The sequence below is a fragment of the Acomys minous genome, assembly GCF_964271855.1.
Source record: "Acomys minous genome assembly, chromosome: 5".
Classification (NCBI taxonomy): Eukaryota; Metazoa; Chordata; class Mammalia; order Rodentia; family Muridae; genus Acomys; species Acomys minous.
Genome location: NC_140494.1, coordinates 14,314,365 through 14,333,268, shown reverse-complemented (window position 1 = coordinate 14,333,268; position 18,904 = coordinate 14,314,365). Strand labels below are relative to the sequence as shown.

At 45.1% G+C, this 18,904-nt stretch overlaps 1 protein-coding gene across 9 annotated transcripts in view; it reads left to right on the top strand.

Annotated features, from left to right (window-relative positions):
* FRMD4A (FERM domain containing 4A) overlaps nucleotides 1–18,904 on the top strand; it is a 586,135-nt gene that overhangs the window by 302,631 nt on the left and 264,600 nt on the right. For 2 of the 9 annotated variants that reach the window (XM_084781773.1, XM_084781774.1), the window contains exon 1: nucleotides 5,808–6,312. The exons of 6 other annotated variants lie outside the window; for them this stretch is intronic. In XM_084781773.1, coding sequence (XP_084637899.1) covers nucleotides 6,169–6,312 — 144 coding nt within the window. In that variant the 5' untranslated portion in view covers nucleotides 5,808–6,168. Of the gene's footprint in view, nucleotides 1–5,807; nucleotides 6,313–18,904 lie in introns of those variants that run through there. One more of the 9 variants, XM_084781770.1, reaches the window with a different exon arrangement.

The following is an 18,904-nucleotide window of genomic DNA, read 5'->3' as shown; positions in this document are numbered from 1 at the left end:
AGGCGGGAAGAGGAAACGCTGGGCTCCCCTGCTCTAGCCTCCCCCTGCCACCCTCATGCCAGAGGCTGCCTCAGGAGGGAGAGCTGCCTCTACCAGGCCTCAATTGTAACATTTACTTAGCGAAGCGAGAAACTGTGCGGTACACTTTGGTTAGGAAAGCTAGAAGGCTACCACTTTACACATGCATACTAGGATGGCTAGCACCAACAAGAGGGACAGTAGCGAGAGTGATGAATGTGCGAAGAGAACGGACACACCCATAGGGATGCTTTTGCTTTGGAGCACAGTCTGGCAGTTCCTTGGAAGGAGAGCATCTCTGCATGGCCAGTGGAGGTATATATATACCCTTCTAGGAAAATATACCCCCGAGAAGCAAAAAGCGTCCATCAAAACAAAAACATGTACACAGATGCTCACAACAGCATTGCTCAGAACAACCAAGGACAGCCCCACAGTCCATCAACTGAAAAACAAACAGTGAAATCACACAACGAGCATCATTTAGCAAGGAAAAGCACATTTGGTAGGGCTGGAGAGATGGCTGAAGTAGCTAAGAATGCTTAATGGTTGATTAAGACAAAGGCAGGTCAATTTTCAGGCCAACCAAGGTAACAAAAACTATATCCTCTCTCAAAAATGAAAGTGCTTGCTGCTCATGCAGAGGACTCCCCTTGGTCTCCAGAAGCACCTGAACTCTGCTTGTGTTAGCTGCCAACCGCTTCTGGCCCCAAGAATACCCACACATGCATGTATACACCCATGAACAAAAACAAAACAAAATAAATCTTATTTTAAAAAAGAATTGGTAAGTGCTACAACACAGGTATACCTGGAAAACCATCACACCCAGGAAAACAAGGCAGGCACAAATATTGCATTAATAGATGTCTAGATTAGGTGAGACTATAAAACAGAAAGGAGCCTTCTGGTTGCCCGTGACATAGGGCAAGAAGGAAGAGAAACGGTAAATATGACAATTAATCCATATGGGGATGGTGGGGCAGGTGCAATGAGACTGTTCTGAAATTCTGGTATGGTGATATACATGCAAATACTATGTAGATACTGAGAACCATTAAGTAGCACTTTTGTTTTGTTTTATTTTTATTTTTCAAGACAGGGTTTCTTCTCTGTATAGCTCTAGCCAGAACTGGAATTCGCTTTGTAGACGAAACTGGCCTCCAACTCAGAGATCCGCCTGCCTCTGCCCCGAAGTGCTGGGGTTAAAGGCATGCCTCACCATGCCTAGCAAATAGCACATTTTTAATAGGTTAATTGTCTGATATGCAAATTATAGCTCAATGAAGTGTGTGTGTATGTGTGTATGTGTGTGTGTGTGTGTGTGTGTACACGCATGAGCACACACCTGCACTCATGCATGCACATTCACGTACAGACAAAAACCAGTCAATCATTAAATTTAAATCTTAGTATGAGTCCTTTGTCAGGAGGCAGAAAGAGAATGCAGAGTGAAAAAGAGGGTTAGTAGCAAAGAGCTGTTATGCATAGGTAAACCACAAACAGGATGTACCTATTAAACGCACACAAAATCCAAAAGGAACCTGCTTTCTGTAATGCAAACATTGTGGATGGGTGTTTCCAAGGTCCTTTCTGGAGTTGCCTGCTTTCCTGTCGCTGTTTCAGCTTCTGTTTGGAAAGACAGGGAGTACTAGTCCCCCTCAGTCCTAAGAGAATGCACCCGACATATACTTTAAGTCCTGATGGAAGTGTCTAGATGCTGGGCTTTGATGTCCAGTGACCCTTACCTCCAGGTCTTATCACCAAGAAGATAACAACGCACACACAGCACTTCTTTTAAATACCATCTGTGCCTCTCTTGACATCAAGGAGTTCTCCAGTCAATCTTCTGGCTGACACTTTCTCTGATAAAGTGGCAGGCATGATCACTAAATGACTTAGATGGGTTACATTAGATTGCATTTTGAGAATATATTTCTTTGGTTGCTATAAATACACTTCTCCGTGTCTGTGCTGTTTCCTGTATATTTATGTATCTGCAAGTTTTATTCCTAATTATGCTTCACATGATTTTCAACTTTTTTCCCCCAGAGTTATTTTTTTTCCAAAGCAGTAATGACATCTTAAAACATCTCCAACATCAGGAAAGGGCACTTAGTCAGTTTTAATTTTTTTTTTAAAGCTAATTCTAACAGCAAAGCTGTGTTAACAGAAGCAGTAAAGGGGCAGAGGAGTGCTAAGAGGATAAAAGAGGAGCTAGAGAGATGGGTCCATGGGAAAAGCATCTGTGTGCAACTGTGAGGACCCGAGTTCAAGTTCCGAGTACTCTCTAAATGTCAAGTGAATATGGGCACCTGCCTATGATCCCACAACTCAGGGTGCAGACACAGGGGGATCCCCAAGGCAGGCTGGCTAGGCAGGCTAGCCAAACTGGTGAACTCTACGTTCAAGAGAGAGACCTTATCTCAATGCCTGAGGCAGCAGGTCGCCAAGGGAGATATCCAACATCAACTTCTGGCTTTCACAGACATTCCAACAGACGTATGCACACAGGTACGCCCATGTGTAAACGTATATACACACAAACCACATTTGTATGCAGCAAAAAGGGAGGTGAGGACTGCTAGATCAGTAGGGCAGCAGCTGCACAGAGGGTCTGGGTTGTGGCATAATCAGGACCAGCAGCCACCTGTGCTATAGCTAGGTGCCCCTCTGCCTTGTCCCCAGGTGGCAGCTTCAGCATTTCTCCATGTATCAAGCAGCCCTGGATTTAGCATCCCCAGCCATGGACTCCTCCTCAAGGGGAGAACCCAAGGTCCGATATTTACCTCTTCTTTATTCTGGGACCCAAGGTTTACAACAGGTCACCACTCAGCACCTAGCTCGAGAGGCCCACTCCTTCCATGTTTTGACTTTAACTCCAAATAATAGCCAAAAAAAGCATCCTTGGAGGAAAGGTGACCCTGTGCTGGTTCGTGAGTGATTCTTCCTGGTGTCTATGTGCTGTGCCCCATCTTTCAGGAACCTAACACTCACTCCTAAAGCTCTTCATCAGCTAACCAAGTGCCCAGAAAATAAAGCAATTAAAAGGAGTTGGGAGCCAGACAGCAAATTCATGTCATAAATCCTGGTGCATTCCTCGCGGTCCACTACCATTTGTCCCTCTGCTGTGTGACTTCCTCCTATGTAAGATAGGTTTGTGTACACACACACACACACAGAGAGAGAGAGAGAGAGAGAGAGACAGACAGACAGACAGACAGACAGACAGACAGACAGACAGAGACACAGACACAGACAGACAGACAGACAGAGGAACAAGTGTGCATGCATATACATCTGTCTGTATACATTCATGTAAGTACATGTATACAGAGAGAGAGGACACATATGCAATTATACTCACATGTACACACAGGTGTAAAGGTGCACACACACACATACAAGCACAAAGACAGACACACAATGGTAAATAAATAACTCTGAAGAGTCAGTGTCCCTTAAAAGTGCTAGCAGGCCACACTGGGTATGAGTTCCGAGGCAGAGCACTTGCCTAGCGTGTACGAAGCCTTGCATTTCATTCCCCCAAGAACTTCCAATAAAAGGGAGCAAGTGTGCAGGGCACCATGGTTGGTGGCAGCTGTGGGGTTTCTTTGTGAAGCCAGTCCGATGGCAAATGGGAAGCTTCCCTCTGGTATTTTGATTTTGCAGCCTAAGGACCAAGACAGACTGGGGGAAGCAATCTGAGGGCCTGGATAGGGAACCCAGCAAGCCCTCCTGTCATTAGGAAGAGCAGTCTATCACCAGGAGCTTCTGGTGAGCTCAGAGACAAGGCGCTGTGATCAGCCGCAGACCTCCGCGGAGATGCCCGCTAGTCCTCGAGGTGGTAACGACTTGAGGACCATTTGAGTACATCTTGCTGTTCTCAGAAATTCCTGTTTACATTCAGGCATTTAAAAAATATTATGGCACCTTTATATTCTAAAAATTCCCAGACCATATGCTAAATGTATATTTAAGTTTTCTTATGTGGGTTGCTTTTTTTTTTTTTTAACTTTTAAAGACAATTATTTAGTGATAAAATAAAACTGTCTTTGGAACTTCCCTGTCTGTTTCATAATTATATGCTTGGGATAAGAACCTGGCTCGTGGCCAATTCCCCAGAGGGTAGGGCGCACTAGAGTGCGCATGCAGAAATAACAATCATATAGCGAGCATTTGTTTTCTCTGGAAAATGCCGAGGCAGTTAGCTAACACACTTTATGCAGACAATTTCTGCCCACTATTTCTCCAACTCGGTCCTCTCTCCTACCCCCTTTCTTTCCTTCTCTTTTTCCTTCCTTCTTGAATTCCCTCTCTTTTTCCTTCCCTCCTCTTTTCTTTTCCCACTTAAATAAAACAATGCTTACAGATAGAGTGTAGAAAAACACGATTCTCTAGCACACCCTATCTTTCATTACAAAAGTCTCAGATGAAGGAACTGTATCTGGGATAAAATCTAGCATGATGCCTTGCCTGAAGGCCATCGTTCGTGGAGAGATGCTAAAACTCACCAAAGAGGAGTATAAATGAAAATTATCTTCCTGTACTAATTAAACTAGCAATCTTCTTAAACTATCTTCTTACATTTGAGCCATCTTCTTGTAATGATTAAAATAACAAAAGGCAAAATATATTAAGCAAATTATGCAGAGGATCACAAATTTTGAAATAAACTCAGAAAATAATTTTTTCTCAGCAATCAAAAAAAAAATAAAAACCAATCCCTGCATTATCAGACCATAATGAGTGCTGAACCCCAATCCCTACCCCCATGCTCCATGTTATTGCTTTTAACCCTATCACCTGGCTTAATCCTAGCAACAGCCCAATGAGGCACATAATATTTCCATTCTACAGTTGCATAAGCCGTGAAGACATTCAATTTGTCTTGGTGTTTTACCTGCATGTATGTCCATGTGGCGGTGTCAGATCCCCTGGAACTGGAGTTCCAGGCAACTGTGAGCTACCGTGTGGGTGCTGGGAATTGAACTCAGGACCTCTGGAAGAGCAGCCAGCGCTCTTAACCACTGAGCCATCTCTCCAGCTCCCTTGACCCATCTCTTAATTATACGGATTGTGTCATAACTATGCCCCCATGTCCCTTTCTGCATTGGAATCTCACCTTTTGGCATAGAATCTGTTGCGTTAGGAAGCGGAATCTTTCGGCAACACAGTGACAGATAGCTACCCACCAGCCAGGTATGCTGAGCCATTCACAAAGTATGGCTCACAAGGACCACAACGTCAAGGCTAGCCTGAGACAGTGTGAGTTTAGGCCAGCCTGAGCTAATAGCAAAACACCTGTGCCGCCCTCCCCCATAAATAAAAGGGAAATTGATCTCACAAACCGTTGCCACACATTTACTTGACTGTCTTCCCATCAAGTACTCTGCACATTCATAGATCTTAAGGCAAGGAGGGAAAAAAAAAAAGGTCCAGGTTGCCATGACCTCCTTTTTTCCACTTTCCTCCATAATCGTGGGTGTGCCTATTAAATCCATCAGATAAGCTTCCTTGGCTTTTCATCCCAACCTAAATTTAGTATGATTCCAAGGAAAAGGCCTGGTGCCTTACAAGTAACCCAGGAAAAAAAAATAGCTAGTTCTCCAGTGTTGATGTAAAATTAAACTTTTGGCTTCCGATGCAGAAACTCTTGGGCTCTCCAAGTTTTGGAGAGTTAAGAGAAATAGATGGAATGTCGTGGGAACGCAGGCAAGGGAGGCTGGAGCTCTCCCCACTCTGCTCTCTCACCCTGGAATGCCTGCCTTGCACTCTTCTCTCAATGTTGCCTGGACCTGCCAGAAGAGCCAGCACCAGAGTGCAGGCCGCTGGAAGGAGAGGCCAGGATGTCCGACTATCTGCAGGCTGGGGTTTTCTCTTCCCTGGTGCCTGCAGGGTCCCCAGAGACAGGGAGCTTGCACTAATCCTTGAGGGAAAACAGTCTTTTAAGATTAGCAAGGGCACTGGAGAGCCCAGGTAGGAGCAGAGGAGCTGGAGGAAGCAGAATTATTTTGGCTGCATTTTTATTTTTATTTTTGTCCTTGTCTGATTAAATCTCAGTGACACTGGGGTTTTGCCTTGCTGAAAGGACACAGCCCTGTATGTAGGCCTGTGAACAGAGGGGCTGGGGCCGGAGCTGGAGCTGGCATGGCTGCGGGGCTATTGGGCTCTGAGAATGCACCATGCAGCTGGGACCTTGCTTGCCGAGTATTAAGGACCTGCCGTGAAGGAAACCTGCATCTTCTGCAGCTGATGTTAAAGCCTTGGTGCATTCCCAGGGCTGTCTACCAGGTAGGACTAAAGCTCACCTTTCTTTGCTTTGCTGTGTGAGGAGGTAGCAGGACAGAGTGGTGGCAGAGGGCCATGAACAGTCAACATGTATCGTTGAGATGGGGGAGCATCTTGTTGCTAATTAGGATCTGGGTAACCTTAATGGGTACCTCTCGGAGGTGCCTGGACCCATGTGAGGTGCTTTAAGTTCAGTGTGCAAAGTGATGCTATGAAGGAGGTACATGTCGCCAGTTTAAAGATGGTTTGGTTTTTTGTTTGTTTGTTTGTTTGTTTTAAGAATGTAAGTTGTTTTAAATCATCTATCCAGCAAATGGCAGAAGCCAGTGATGTAAACCGTGATATCTCTGGTTGCAGAAACTCAGAAACTGCTTTGTGTAAGTTCCAGATCTCCAAGAAAGTTCTGATGTTCTGAGTGTGTGCACACAAGTTAGGTATGGTGATGGCCTTGGGTAAGGAAGGGACTTGATGTGGCTGCGAGTGGCAGAAGACATGGAGGCAGAAGCATCAAGCAGGAACATTGAGTCTTTCCTCAGTTCCTCTTTTTGTTGGCTAACGCGGGAGTCTCTGGAGTCAGACACTTGGATACAGGCCTCATCCAAACCTGAGAGAAAGAAAACACTTTGTTTTGGGGGTTGGGTTTGGTATATTTTTATCTCATGGATGGGACATGTTTGTGTGAACGCCTTTGTGTATGGTAGAAGCATGTGAGTGTGGAGGCCAAATGACCACCTTGGGTATCTTTCTCAGGAGTTTATCTACCTACCTTTTGAAAGAGGTTCTCTCACCGGCCTGAGGCTCACAGATTCAGCTGGGCTGTGTGGCCAGGGAGCCCCAGGTCTCACAGGAGCCAGGCAAGCATGCTATCACTGAGCAATACCCCCAGCCCACAGAGGACACTTTCCACAGGAGGCTGATACTTCACCGTCAGTTGGCTGGAAACACAGAACACTTCCAAAAGGGAGACAAGAGTATCTGTTCCCCCCAGCCACCAACAGTCCAGATTGGTGGCATTCATCCACATTCCCACTTGCCAGGGAGGTGTCAGTCCTGAGATCTCCAGCCCACCCTGAAAGGGACCAACCTACTGGAGTCTGGGATGGGGTGGGGCGTGGGTGGGTGGGGATGAGTGGGGGGGTGGGGATAGAGAGAGAGAGAGACAAGAGTAAGCAAAGGAGAGTGATTCCTCTGGCTGCCTCTTCAAAGGGCAGTCACTGGCTTCTCTTTGGCTGCCAGTTTTTTGGTTTTTGTTTTTTTTTTTAAACCCAGTTTATTTCATTAAGTCAACTTGAGCAGGCTTGGCCTTCTTTCCTTGTTCGCTGGCTCACCACACTGTTTGGCACCAGGCAGACACAGCTGGATTTGTATTTTCTAGGTGTGACTTGGCAGTGTACAATCCCCTAACGAACCACGATGTTTAAACAGCTCCAGGCTTTGTGCTCCTCTCCCTTAGGCCGTGTCTGAGGGAGCTTGCACTGAGGGACAGTCCTCAGCAGCCAGGCCCCGGGTGCTGGGTGGCTTCCATGTGTACATCCTTTCCCTGCCCTGCTTCCTTCTCTGTTTTATAGGCAGACTCAGTTTCCAGGGATGAGCTTCCTCTGGGGGTCTTGTCCCTGAGGGAGGCATACCCACAGCGTTACTAGAAACAGCAGCAATGTCCCTAATAAATGATGTATAAAATAAACTAGAGGGGAATCCCTCCCCCCCCCAAAAAAATGAACAGCTACCAAGAAAACACCCCAATATTTTCAATGACAAGTGATGAATCTGAAAGAGTTCTGGGGATGGGGGAGGGGTGGGGGGGGCGACTATGAAGACAAAACTTATTGGGTGACTCAAGATAAAAGAATATGGCCAGCTTCCCCTTGAAGCTTTTCTGAAATGTTACTTTCCAGTCCAATGTCTCCCCTCCCCCAATCCTGGAATTTGGAGTGGTTACTTGGTCTAGATAATTCTGTCTTTGCAGACATTGCTGTGATTACAAATGAGCTTAGGGACCGGATCCTGGCCTTTATGCCGCCCGCCCCTCCTGCCCCCCCTGCTCCTCCCCACCCCTCCCGCCCCTCCCCGCCCCCCCCCCCAATCTTCTATCACTCTTTTGTCTTATCAGGTCATACAATATTGAACTTCAAAGGGTTGTAGAGATAGCTCGCTTGGTAAAGTGTGTGTGACATGAGTATAAGAACCTGATTTCAATTCTGAGACCCGACCCGCCCCCCCGCCCCCCCCCACACACACATAAAGAGCCTTAGTGGGTTAGCATTGTAATCTCTGAGCTGGGGAAGCAGAGACGGCAGATCCCTGGGTCTCACGGGCCAGCAGATCTAGTCGACCCAGGGAGTTCCAGGTCCTCTTAGGAGCCTCTGCCTCAAAAACTAAGGTGGGTGGCTCTTGAGGAACAACCTACTATTGACCTCTGGCCTGCACATGTACACATACAGCCATTCACATTTATACAGTGTGTATGCACATCACATACACAAGCACACAGATACAATTAAAAATAAAAGTAAAGGGGCTGAAGAGATGGCTCAGTGGGTAAGAGCGCTATCTGTTCTTCCAGAGGTCCTGAGTTCAGTTCCCAGCAACCACATGGTGGCTCACAACCATCTACGATGAGATCTGACGCCCTCTTCTGATGTGCAGGTGTACATGCAGATAGAGCATTCATACACATAAAAATAAATAATTTTTTAAAAGTAAAATTGAATTTCAAATTCAAGAGAGCAGGGCAACCAAGCCCCTCCTTCCCAAGAGGCTTTTTCAGGATTTCAATTAACAGCTCAAGTATATTGAAGAGAATATTGATTTCTTAGTCACCAGGCAGGAAAACATCCCTGTGCAACCACAATTCAATCCAGTCCAATACAATGCAGCTGACGTTTTCTGAGCAGTAGCAGTCATGTACCTGGGCCTGTAAGCCACTGGGACTCCAGGGCTAGCTTTCTTATTTGTCCCCGGCCCCTCCATAGCCAGGCTGCACTGGTTGGCTCAAGGGCGGCAGCTGTTTCTCATCTACACAGCCTTGTTTGCAGCATAAAGGTAATTCCCATGAGTAGGTCCAGAGAGCAGTTGCTAGGAGGAAGGTCAGGATGGCAAGTCTAAACTAGTTCCCCAGCCCCAGGCTAGGATAACGGGGCCTAGTTAGTACACTCCACGCCAGCTGAGGGGGTTGGAAGAAGGAAGGAAAGCCAAAAGCTTAAAACACGCTCTGGACCGCGGGTGGTCCAAGTGCCTTCCAGACAAGACTGATCAAGTGCTGGCAACTCCTACCTGCCCCGAGACCTTCATGTCCACTGTCTAGTAGAGTTGGCTGAACAAGACACTGAAAGTACTATAATAATTATCTTCAATGGCTCAAAGCCCCATGGGGAATTGTCAAGAACATGATAATTTCATTTCAGCAAAAAGCAGCATTGAGAGACATTCAAAGAATAACTAACTTTGCTCAAGAAAAGCATTGCCAAAAAATACTCTTTTAATCTCTCCTGGCCTTCTCTCCTTTATAGAACCAGGGTAACAGCTACATCGTGTTGCAATGATGAAGTAAAGGAACATTGTGTGTGTTTACATATATATGTGTGTGTGTGTGTGTGTGTGTGTGTGTGTGTGTGTGTGTGTAAAGTGTGTTATAAATAATGAAGACTATACTAAAGTGAAGTGTTGCTGATTTTTAATATACTGTGATGATAGTGTTAGTTATCTTGGAAAAATTCATCCATGAGTGCATTTATTTATTTGTGTGTTGTAGTAATTCATGGCCATTTTGATGTCCTTTGCTTAAGTAATGCTTTCCTGGTTTTAGTTTCTCCCTAGGCTAACATGCTGGATTCTAGATTCACAAGCCTATCTTTAAAACACCCATGCAGCCTAGGGTGAAACCTCCATAAAGTGTTTGCACAGCAAGCACCTGAGTCCGATTTTAAGAACCCACGCTTTTTAAAAAAATGGGTGTGGTGGTGTGACTTAGGATCCCACTGCTGAAGAGGCAGGGACGAAAGGACAGGAGCTTGCTAGCCTAGCCTAGGGCAAGCTCCAGGCCAGGGAGACACCCCATCTCAAGGACTGGGTAAAACAATCTGAGGAATGAGATTTGAGGTTGTCCACTATTCTCCATAAGCACATGCACATACATGCATGCATGTGCAAACATACACACACATTCATGCACACACAAATTCTACCTGTGCCTAGACCTGACCACCAGTAGCAGTGGCGGAGGGCGGCGGGATGGGGTGGCAGGAGGAGCGGGGAGGGTGTTCTGGTTTAATTGATGGGAGCCTGGGTGTTGAGATGCTTGAAAGACTTTCCAGAAGTTTCTGTTATACAGTCAATCTTGACAGCCAATACTGAGGACCCTCATTTTACTGTCAGGTGGCAGAAAGATGCTTACAAAACCCAAATAGTCATAGCACCACCACAGCAGGGGTGTACCTTAAATGACATTGGTTTGTTCATAGACGTTGTATGTTCTACCTTATAAACACATATTATTGAAATTGCAATTTTTTAATTAGTTTAATTTTTTGACGCTTATACCTATACAAACAATGAATCAGGAAAATAATTAAAATTATACAAACAGGCAGAAAAGGAAAAAGATAATTTACAAAAACAAGAAAGCTGACAAACATCAGAAGCATTGCTTTCAGATTATATGGGCATACATGTGCATTGTAGGTACATGTGAATACATGCATTATACATGCATGTGCATGTTTTATATGTGTATATTTATACATACAACATATATATGCACTATGTTCATAAAAAGCAGTGTGTGAAAGTTAGGGCTGGCAACTTTTAAAAACTATTTTTAACTATTGATGGATTAGATATTTTTGTACCACTCTCGTTGTGGAGTATGCAAAGAACTAAGACTGTAAGTGACAGCTGAACAATAAAGGTTATGTGCTAGTGTGTAGCCCATCGCTAGAGCTCAAGTACACAGACACATACAGACACACACAGACACACACAGACACACACACAAACACACAGACACACACACACAGACACACACATACAAACACACAAACACAGAGACACACATACACACACACAAACACACAAACACACAGACACACACATGCAAACACACAGACACACAGACACACAGACACACACACACACACACACACACACACACACACACACACACACAGGCTCTAAGCAGTGAGGATTAGCTCAGTCATTCAAATGGATCCCATGGCTTGGCACTGGCTGCCTTTATTGTCACAAAAATGAATGTGAGAACCTGTGGCCACACCCAGGAGGAGGGCACACCTGGTCTGCTCTTTGCCATAGCAGTGCCTGATTCTGAAGTGGGCTCCCTCACCTCTAAAATATCAGTCTTGATCCTCAAAACCAGGAGTATGTCACAGCCCCAAAGACCAGATACTTCATCTCTCCAGTGTCTCTTACACAGCCCTTCACCACATCACCCTCAAGCACAGGTTACTTACGGGGACTGGAATGTCCAAATCTGAGAGTGGGACCTTTAGAAGGGAAATTATTAAGAATTATAACCACTTAGATGTGAACAGGAAATCCAAAGTCATAGTCATAAGTATAAGAAGGCTCACAAGCACTGCTCATGTCACAAAAATCTAGAAAAAAAATGTCAATTTATCAATTAACTGCTGTATATATGCCTTTATACAGTGTCCTTTTATAAAAGTTTGTTTGCTTTGTTTTTATTTTATGTATCTGAGTATTCTGATGCCTGCATGCAGTATGCACCCCTAAAGGCCAGGAGAGGGTGCCCGGCCCCCTGAAACTGCAGTTACAGACAGCTGTGAAGTGCCCTGCCGTGGCAGCGGCGTTGAGAACTGAACCCAGGCCCTCCACAAGAGCAGCCAGTGTTCTTAAGCCCTGAGCTCTCGCTCCATCCCCTACACTTTCAGGCCCACATATTTTCCCTGTCTGCTCTTTGATCTCTTTTCATAAGACCATGATTTGGTAATGTATTCCACGGAGAAAAGAGAAAGATAAGTCAGTCCTTCCTTCAGCAAGGCAGATCAAAATTTGTCCTTTCATCCCTGTGTGCACATTTTGAAATTATTAAAGAATTTGAGACTTATCCCTCTCTCAAGTTTCCCTTATAAGGAGTCTAGGGCAGAATATGCTTGATGTTTAGAACCAAGCATTCGAGGTGTGCATCCTCTGGACACAGGCATTATGGGAAAATCCAAATAGATTCTAGTGCCTTGAATTAAAAAAAAGAATTCAATGATGCTTTATAATTGCAGGTGTTGTCTGTTACAGACGTTTCTGGTGAGAGAAATTGGGCTGGGAGTTGTGAACTCTGAACTCCCTGCAATTTTACAAGCCTGGTGATGGAAAATTTTCTCCACAGACTGGCCTCTGGGTTTCAGCTTTTTAAACATTATTTCCTCTTCTGCTGGTCACAGCCAGGGCCATGGATTGGCAAGACCTCTAGCCTTTCATGGGCACATGGGCATGGCGGAGACTCAGCCCTGGGACCCAGCACTAGTGATAGCTGCCATTCCTCTGCTGACGCTGTTCCCAGTGTCTTAGGTGCCTGTGGACCTCAGACATTCAGCCTTCTTACGCCACGCCAGATGTGTGCTCACTCAGCTTCCTCATTGCATTCCAAAAATACCCATGAACATTCCAGAGCTGCTTGATCCAGGGAGGACATCTCAGAGAGGGGGAGTCAACGTGGAAAAGGAAATTAGTCATAACCAATGGCAATTAAAATATTTCACTCTTGTCCTGACTTCCTTTTGTGATGGACTATAATAAGCTGAAATAAACCCTTTCTTTCCCCATATGTATATTTCACTCTTGACATAATGATTCTATGAGTCTAGAGATACCAAGTAATAAGAATCTGTAAAATTTAAGCTTCCAAGTGAATCTCCCTCTGCCCTCTCCTCTCTTCCTTTTAGTTCAAACTGTAAGAAAAATAAAATAAATGAGATGGACAATCTGGATTATTGGCTCATCATAAATTGCTTCTGGCCTCAAAGACACAGAACACATATGTCCGGCATATGTAGGTCTGTCTTAGATTACTAGGGATTGTTTTTTAGTTAGATGCCATTGGCTTGGGGTTATTTCTTCCCCCTCCATTTGTAGAAACTGTACTCTTCTTCACAAGAGTTATAAATATTGATGCTTTTTCCCCACCTAGTGCCTGCTGAAAAAGCATCCAAGCGGCCACATCCAGGTGTTCTTGTCTCCCTGGTCTTAGGGCCAGGCTTACTGCAGTCATGGGGCACATCTCCCACTATGGAAGCATGGTTTGAAGGCTCTTTGGTATGTGAAGGTTGTCCTTCAGAAGGAAATTTGGACCAGTAGCTGTAGTAATCACCCCAGTGTTAGAAATTTGGGCAAGTTCTCTGCCTTTTCTGTTTTTCTACCCAAGGCTAACACAGACTCTTTCTGAACCACAAAGCCAGACAGGCAATTGCCTATAATTCTTTTTTTTTTTTCTAGACAGGGTTTCTCTGTGTTAGCCTTGGCTGTCCCGGACTCACTTTGTAGATCAGGCTGGCCTGGAACTCACAGAGATCTACCTGCCTCTGCCTCCCAGAGTGCTGGGATTAAAGGCGTGCACCACTGCGTCCGGCTGCCTATAATTCTTTAGTCCCAGGGAATATAAGAAAAACCAGCTAAACCATGAAGCTGCCTTAGGCACCTAGGTTGGAGTTTGTCATCACAGAGATCAGCTTTGTGTTCTTGGAGCAGGAAACATGCTTGTGGAGCCGAATCCCTGGAAACCCCAGTTAGTGAATCCAGCCCCATCAACTGTTTGGTTAGTTCTGACGCCATCCCCTCTTTGAATGACATGCGCTTTCTCTCCAGCATGACCGGGTTTCAGTCTTCATATGTATCTTATGAAATAACTTAACACAGGCGATCTGGACCAAATGTTTCCACATGTGCAAAGTTGGGCTTTGATTCTCAATTTGCTATTTTTGCTGTTTCCCTTTCATCGTTTCGTTATGGCGATGTCGGCTTTCAAAGGGCAATGTCTTTTGTATTATTTAGTGCCTACGTTTGGCTTGGGCCAACCCTTCTCTCCGCTGATCTATAACATGTGCTGTGAATAAAGGGAGTTGGGGGGTGGGCGCAGAAGGCTCACAGCAAGGAAAGGCTATCAGCAAGTTTATGCAATTTCTTGGTCAAACTTGCACATCCATTTGCTGTACCTTTTCAGCCACTCCTTAAAACTGTTGGAACCTGTCAGTCTAGTCACTGTGCTAGAACATCATACACCCTTGTCTTATCTCTCAAAACAGTATTTTCTGATGTCAGTATGGATTCATGACTTTTTTTCGATAGGTACCTTCATTCTTGGATTTTAGGGTTGATCTTCCTTCATGTCAACTGGAAACACTGTACTACCTTCCTTTTTACCTTGTGCATAAATGCATATTTTTAAAAAAAAATGTAACAGGGAAGTGATTCCCTTTCTTCGAATGCACTTTTCTTTGTTCTCATGGGGAAATTACGCTTCCTCTGGAGGTCTAGAATTAGCTTCCAGTTATGGTATCAGCTGCTCCTCGTTTGGCGGAGGACCGTCCCTCCAACAGTCACCAGTCCACTGCCAAAGCCTCTGAAACTGACTCCGAGGCTTAGCCTTGTTCAGCTTCTGCCCGCCTCTGCTCGGCCTTCTCCGGTGTGGAAGATGCCCAACAGCTGCTCTGTAGATCTTTGTCCCCGGGGCCTCCATCAGCCATACAAAGTCTATCCTTTATTTAGAGTTTTCTTTCAATTAAGTAGTTCGGAAGAAGGTAGCTGGCAGCCAGGTAAAGTCAAGCATCCTGCGTTCTATTTCTAGCTTCTACACGGAACCCAGGCGCGGCACACTCAGCTTTCTCTGCCCGGCTTCTGCACTCATCAGATGTACATGTGCTTGCGCATTCATTTAACTGATTATGTGTTAGCTCGTTCATATAACAATTAAGGAACACCTGCCGTGGGCCTGGCATCCTGCTAGGTTCTGGAGATAGGGTGGTGGACAAATAAGATTGCATGTTCTTGCGGAGTTCACAGTGGAGATGGGACGAGTCACTTGCCAGTCTCATTTCCTAGAGCCATGTAAAAGTAACATTGGAGGCCAGCGCTTTAAGGACAAAGACCCTGATAGCTTGAGGGAAGGGAACAATAGGGGAACGGAGGTCTTCAAAGTAGGTGGGAATTAACTAGGCAGAAGAGGCCGGTAGACAAGAATAACACTGTGTGCCAGCCCCGAAGCTGCTGTGACAGGCGTGAAGACAAGCGCCCGGGCCTGCTGTGGTATATTGTGCCTTAATCATCGGTGCCCGTACTGAGTGTATCCTTTGACATGGGCTGTTCTATGAGACAGTGCACTAACCCACCGCTTTACCTCCAGGAAGCCAGCCGGCCAGTTTTGGAAGCCACCGTCCAGCCTCAGATGGAAATTTCCTTCATTCTCGAGGGTATGAGCTCATTGCTGTGGCAGATGGGCTTCCAGCGAGTGACTGTCAGTGCAGTCTGATTGCTTTAATGTCACGTTAATTCCCTTTGAAACATGGGAACGGGATATGTAAGGTAGAAGAGGATTTTCCAGTGACAGCCACCGACAGATCGCGAGAAGGCATACAATTTAGAATGGAGTAGCAACCGCAGCATAAGGAATAAATTACTAGTAATAGCTTTTTTACTATGCACAGTCAATCTCTATTATTTCATACATCAATTGGAGTAACTTTAAAAGAGAAAAACAACATAGGATATCATTGTGTATCCCTGGTTGGCCTGGGCCTCAATATGTAGACCAGGCTGGCATGGAGCTCACAGAGATCCACTTACCTCTGCCTCAAAAGTGCAAAATGGGCTAAAAGTGTGCATCACCACACCCAACTTAGAGTAACTTTACATTTGCAGCAGAGAATGTGGAGTCACTGCTAATATAACAGAAACTTGTGCTCTGGCTGCTAAACAGCCTCCCCAGGGCCCTTCAATATCCTCTTGCGACTCTGCCCTCTTCTGAGTCTCTGGTGTCTTCTTCATTCTGCGAGCAACGGAGGACAGAGAATGGGAACACCCCAGGGAGAGATTTTAATCGGTCAGCCCCTCACAATGGGCTCATACCTTCTATGTACATCTTATTGGCTGGAACTCAGTGACATGGCCACACCCAGCTGACTGACAGGCTGGGAAATGCAGGTAGGTGGCCCGCTAGACAGATCACCCCAGACAGACAGCTTAGACTGGGGCGGCTAAGTGAAAGGGTATTGGAGGTGGTGAGTGAGGTATACACTAGTTAGCCTTCATCACTAGAAAGTATGTTCCAGGACCACAGTAGATGCTTCAAATCACAGGTAGTACCAAACTCAATATCTGCTATGTTTATCCTATATATACATACATAGATATACACGCAGACATGCATACATACACACACACATACATATGTACATACATACACATATACACTCACATACAGATGTACACACATACACACATATACACATACATGTGTACATACATATACATACATGCATGCATACATATAAACACACATGCATACCTGTTTAATTTATAACTAGGCACTGTAAGGGATGAATAACAACACCCAATAAGAAAGCACAACAACTCTAACAGAAGACTACAATAAGAGTTGCTTAAATGTATTTTATGCAACTTCCACATTTACACCACTGCTAAGTAAAATAAGGGTGACTTGAACATGGACGCCGCCGTGGTGGTGGTTGGTGACTAACAAGGAATAGGCATATCTAGTGTGGAACCGCTGAAAGGGATTTATGTTCATGCCAAAGGAAAGCAGGGCACGCCATTTAGAACCATGCACAATTTAAAATGTACCTGCTGCTTATTTCTGGAACTTTCTGCTTGATGTTTTTGGACCATAGCTTACAGGAAATAACCAGTCAGGCAACGCTTTTAAGTCCAGACCGAGGACTAATGAGAGTCCTGACTCCTAAGAGGTGAGTCCAAGGACAAATCGCTTACCCTTTGCAATACAAAGTTCTCATCTGTAAGACGCAAATAGCAATGCTATTTATCATGACGTAGAGTCGGCTTTAGGACTGGAGGAGGTGGTAAGCATAAAGTCCCCAAGATTAATGTGGAGCACATACTTATCTCTGTGAGCCATGAATATCAGTTCGTTCATTTGCTACAATGTGCAGAGCAAACTGAAAGACGCCTGGCTGACTTCTGCCATTCCCTCTGGAAAAAAAAAAACATGAGAAGGGATATAAAACAATATTCCCTGACTTTCAAAAGCAAACCTCAGCTCCCTACAATGAATAGAGGATTATCATAATGGTGGGGCGCCATCTTTAAGTTCCCAGGGGAAAGTTAAGCAACTTTAAAAACAAAATCATTTACTTATTAATTTATTTGTCTGTGTGCATGTGTGCGTGTGTGTATGTGTGCATGTGTGTGCGTACATGTGTGTGTGTGTGTGCACGCGCGCGTGTGTGTGTGTGTGTGTGTGTGTGTGTGTGTGTGTGTGTGTGTGTAGGCAAGTCTTCACATACTGTGTAGAGCAGCTTTCTGGAGTCAGTTATCTCCTTCTGCCTTTGGGTAGGTTCTGGGGACTGAACTCTGGTTGTGAGATTTGTCACTTTTTTCTGATAATGCCATCTCACCTAGATTTACAATTTTTTCCCCCAACAATTCTGCTAGGAAATTGTAGGCTAACAGTTTGGGCATCATGAGTAACGCAATGCTGCTGGAGACTCCTAGCAGCATGAAGTCAGTCAGTAAGACCATGATTTCTAGAAGCTCAAAGGGCGTTCTGTCCCTTGGCCCTTTTCAGACTGGGTCCAAGCACGGAGCCTGCTTCTCACACACTGTGTGGCCGCATCTGTACTTCCCTAGGCAGCGTTTGTTCTAGGCTAGATCAGATAGCCTGCACTAACAGCTCTCTGGGACCAAGTCAAGGAGGAAGGACATCCTGGACATCTGACAGAGGAGAAGTGCCTATTGGTACCCATCCCCAGGGAGTGATTGCAGGTGACACTGTGGAGTATGGACACAACATATCAAGTCTCATTCCATGCTCAGGATAGAATTGGGCACACTGCTGAGGTTAGTGTAGGCTCGTCCTAATATTATGCGTTATATTTAGTTTGCCTCACGCCCAGGATCAACCCTTCAAATACTTGGCTCAGCTGTTGTGTCACACACTAGCCATTGTGGAAAACGCCCCTCTAGACAGGTCTCTGAATGTTATTTAGCATGTCATTTGCTAGTGGAAAAGCTTTTTTTTTTTTAATTTGCAGGTTTTTAGAAGTTATTTGCAAATACTAATTATGCAATGGGCTTCATTATGTTATTTTCGTACATATGTATTTAGACTGCATTCAGTTCGTTACCTGCTCTCGTCCCCCTCCCACCCCTGCTGATCCCCTGTCTCTTCCCAACTAACCCCTCTCCTACCTTCATGTCTGTCTTTGTGAGTTTAATTGGTATTATTTACAGAAGCATGGATAATTCCCAAATGCCTACATTGTTGAAGAACTTGACCATCCCCCTGCTCCAGCAATCACTAACTGCCTATAGATCCTCAGGGATGGGTGAAGCCTCTTGGAACCCTCTCCCTAACAACCTGAAACATGTGTGACAG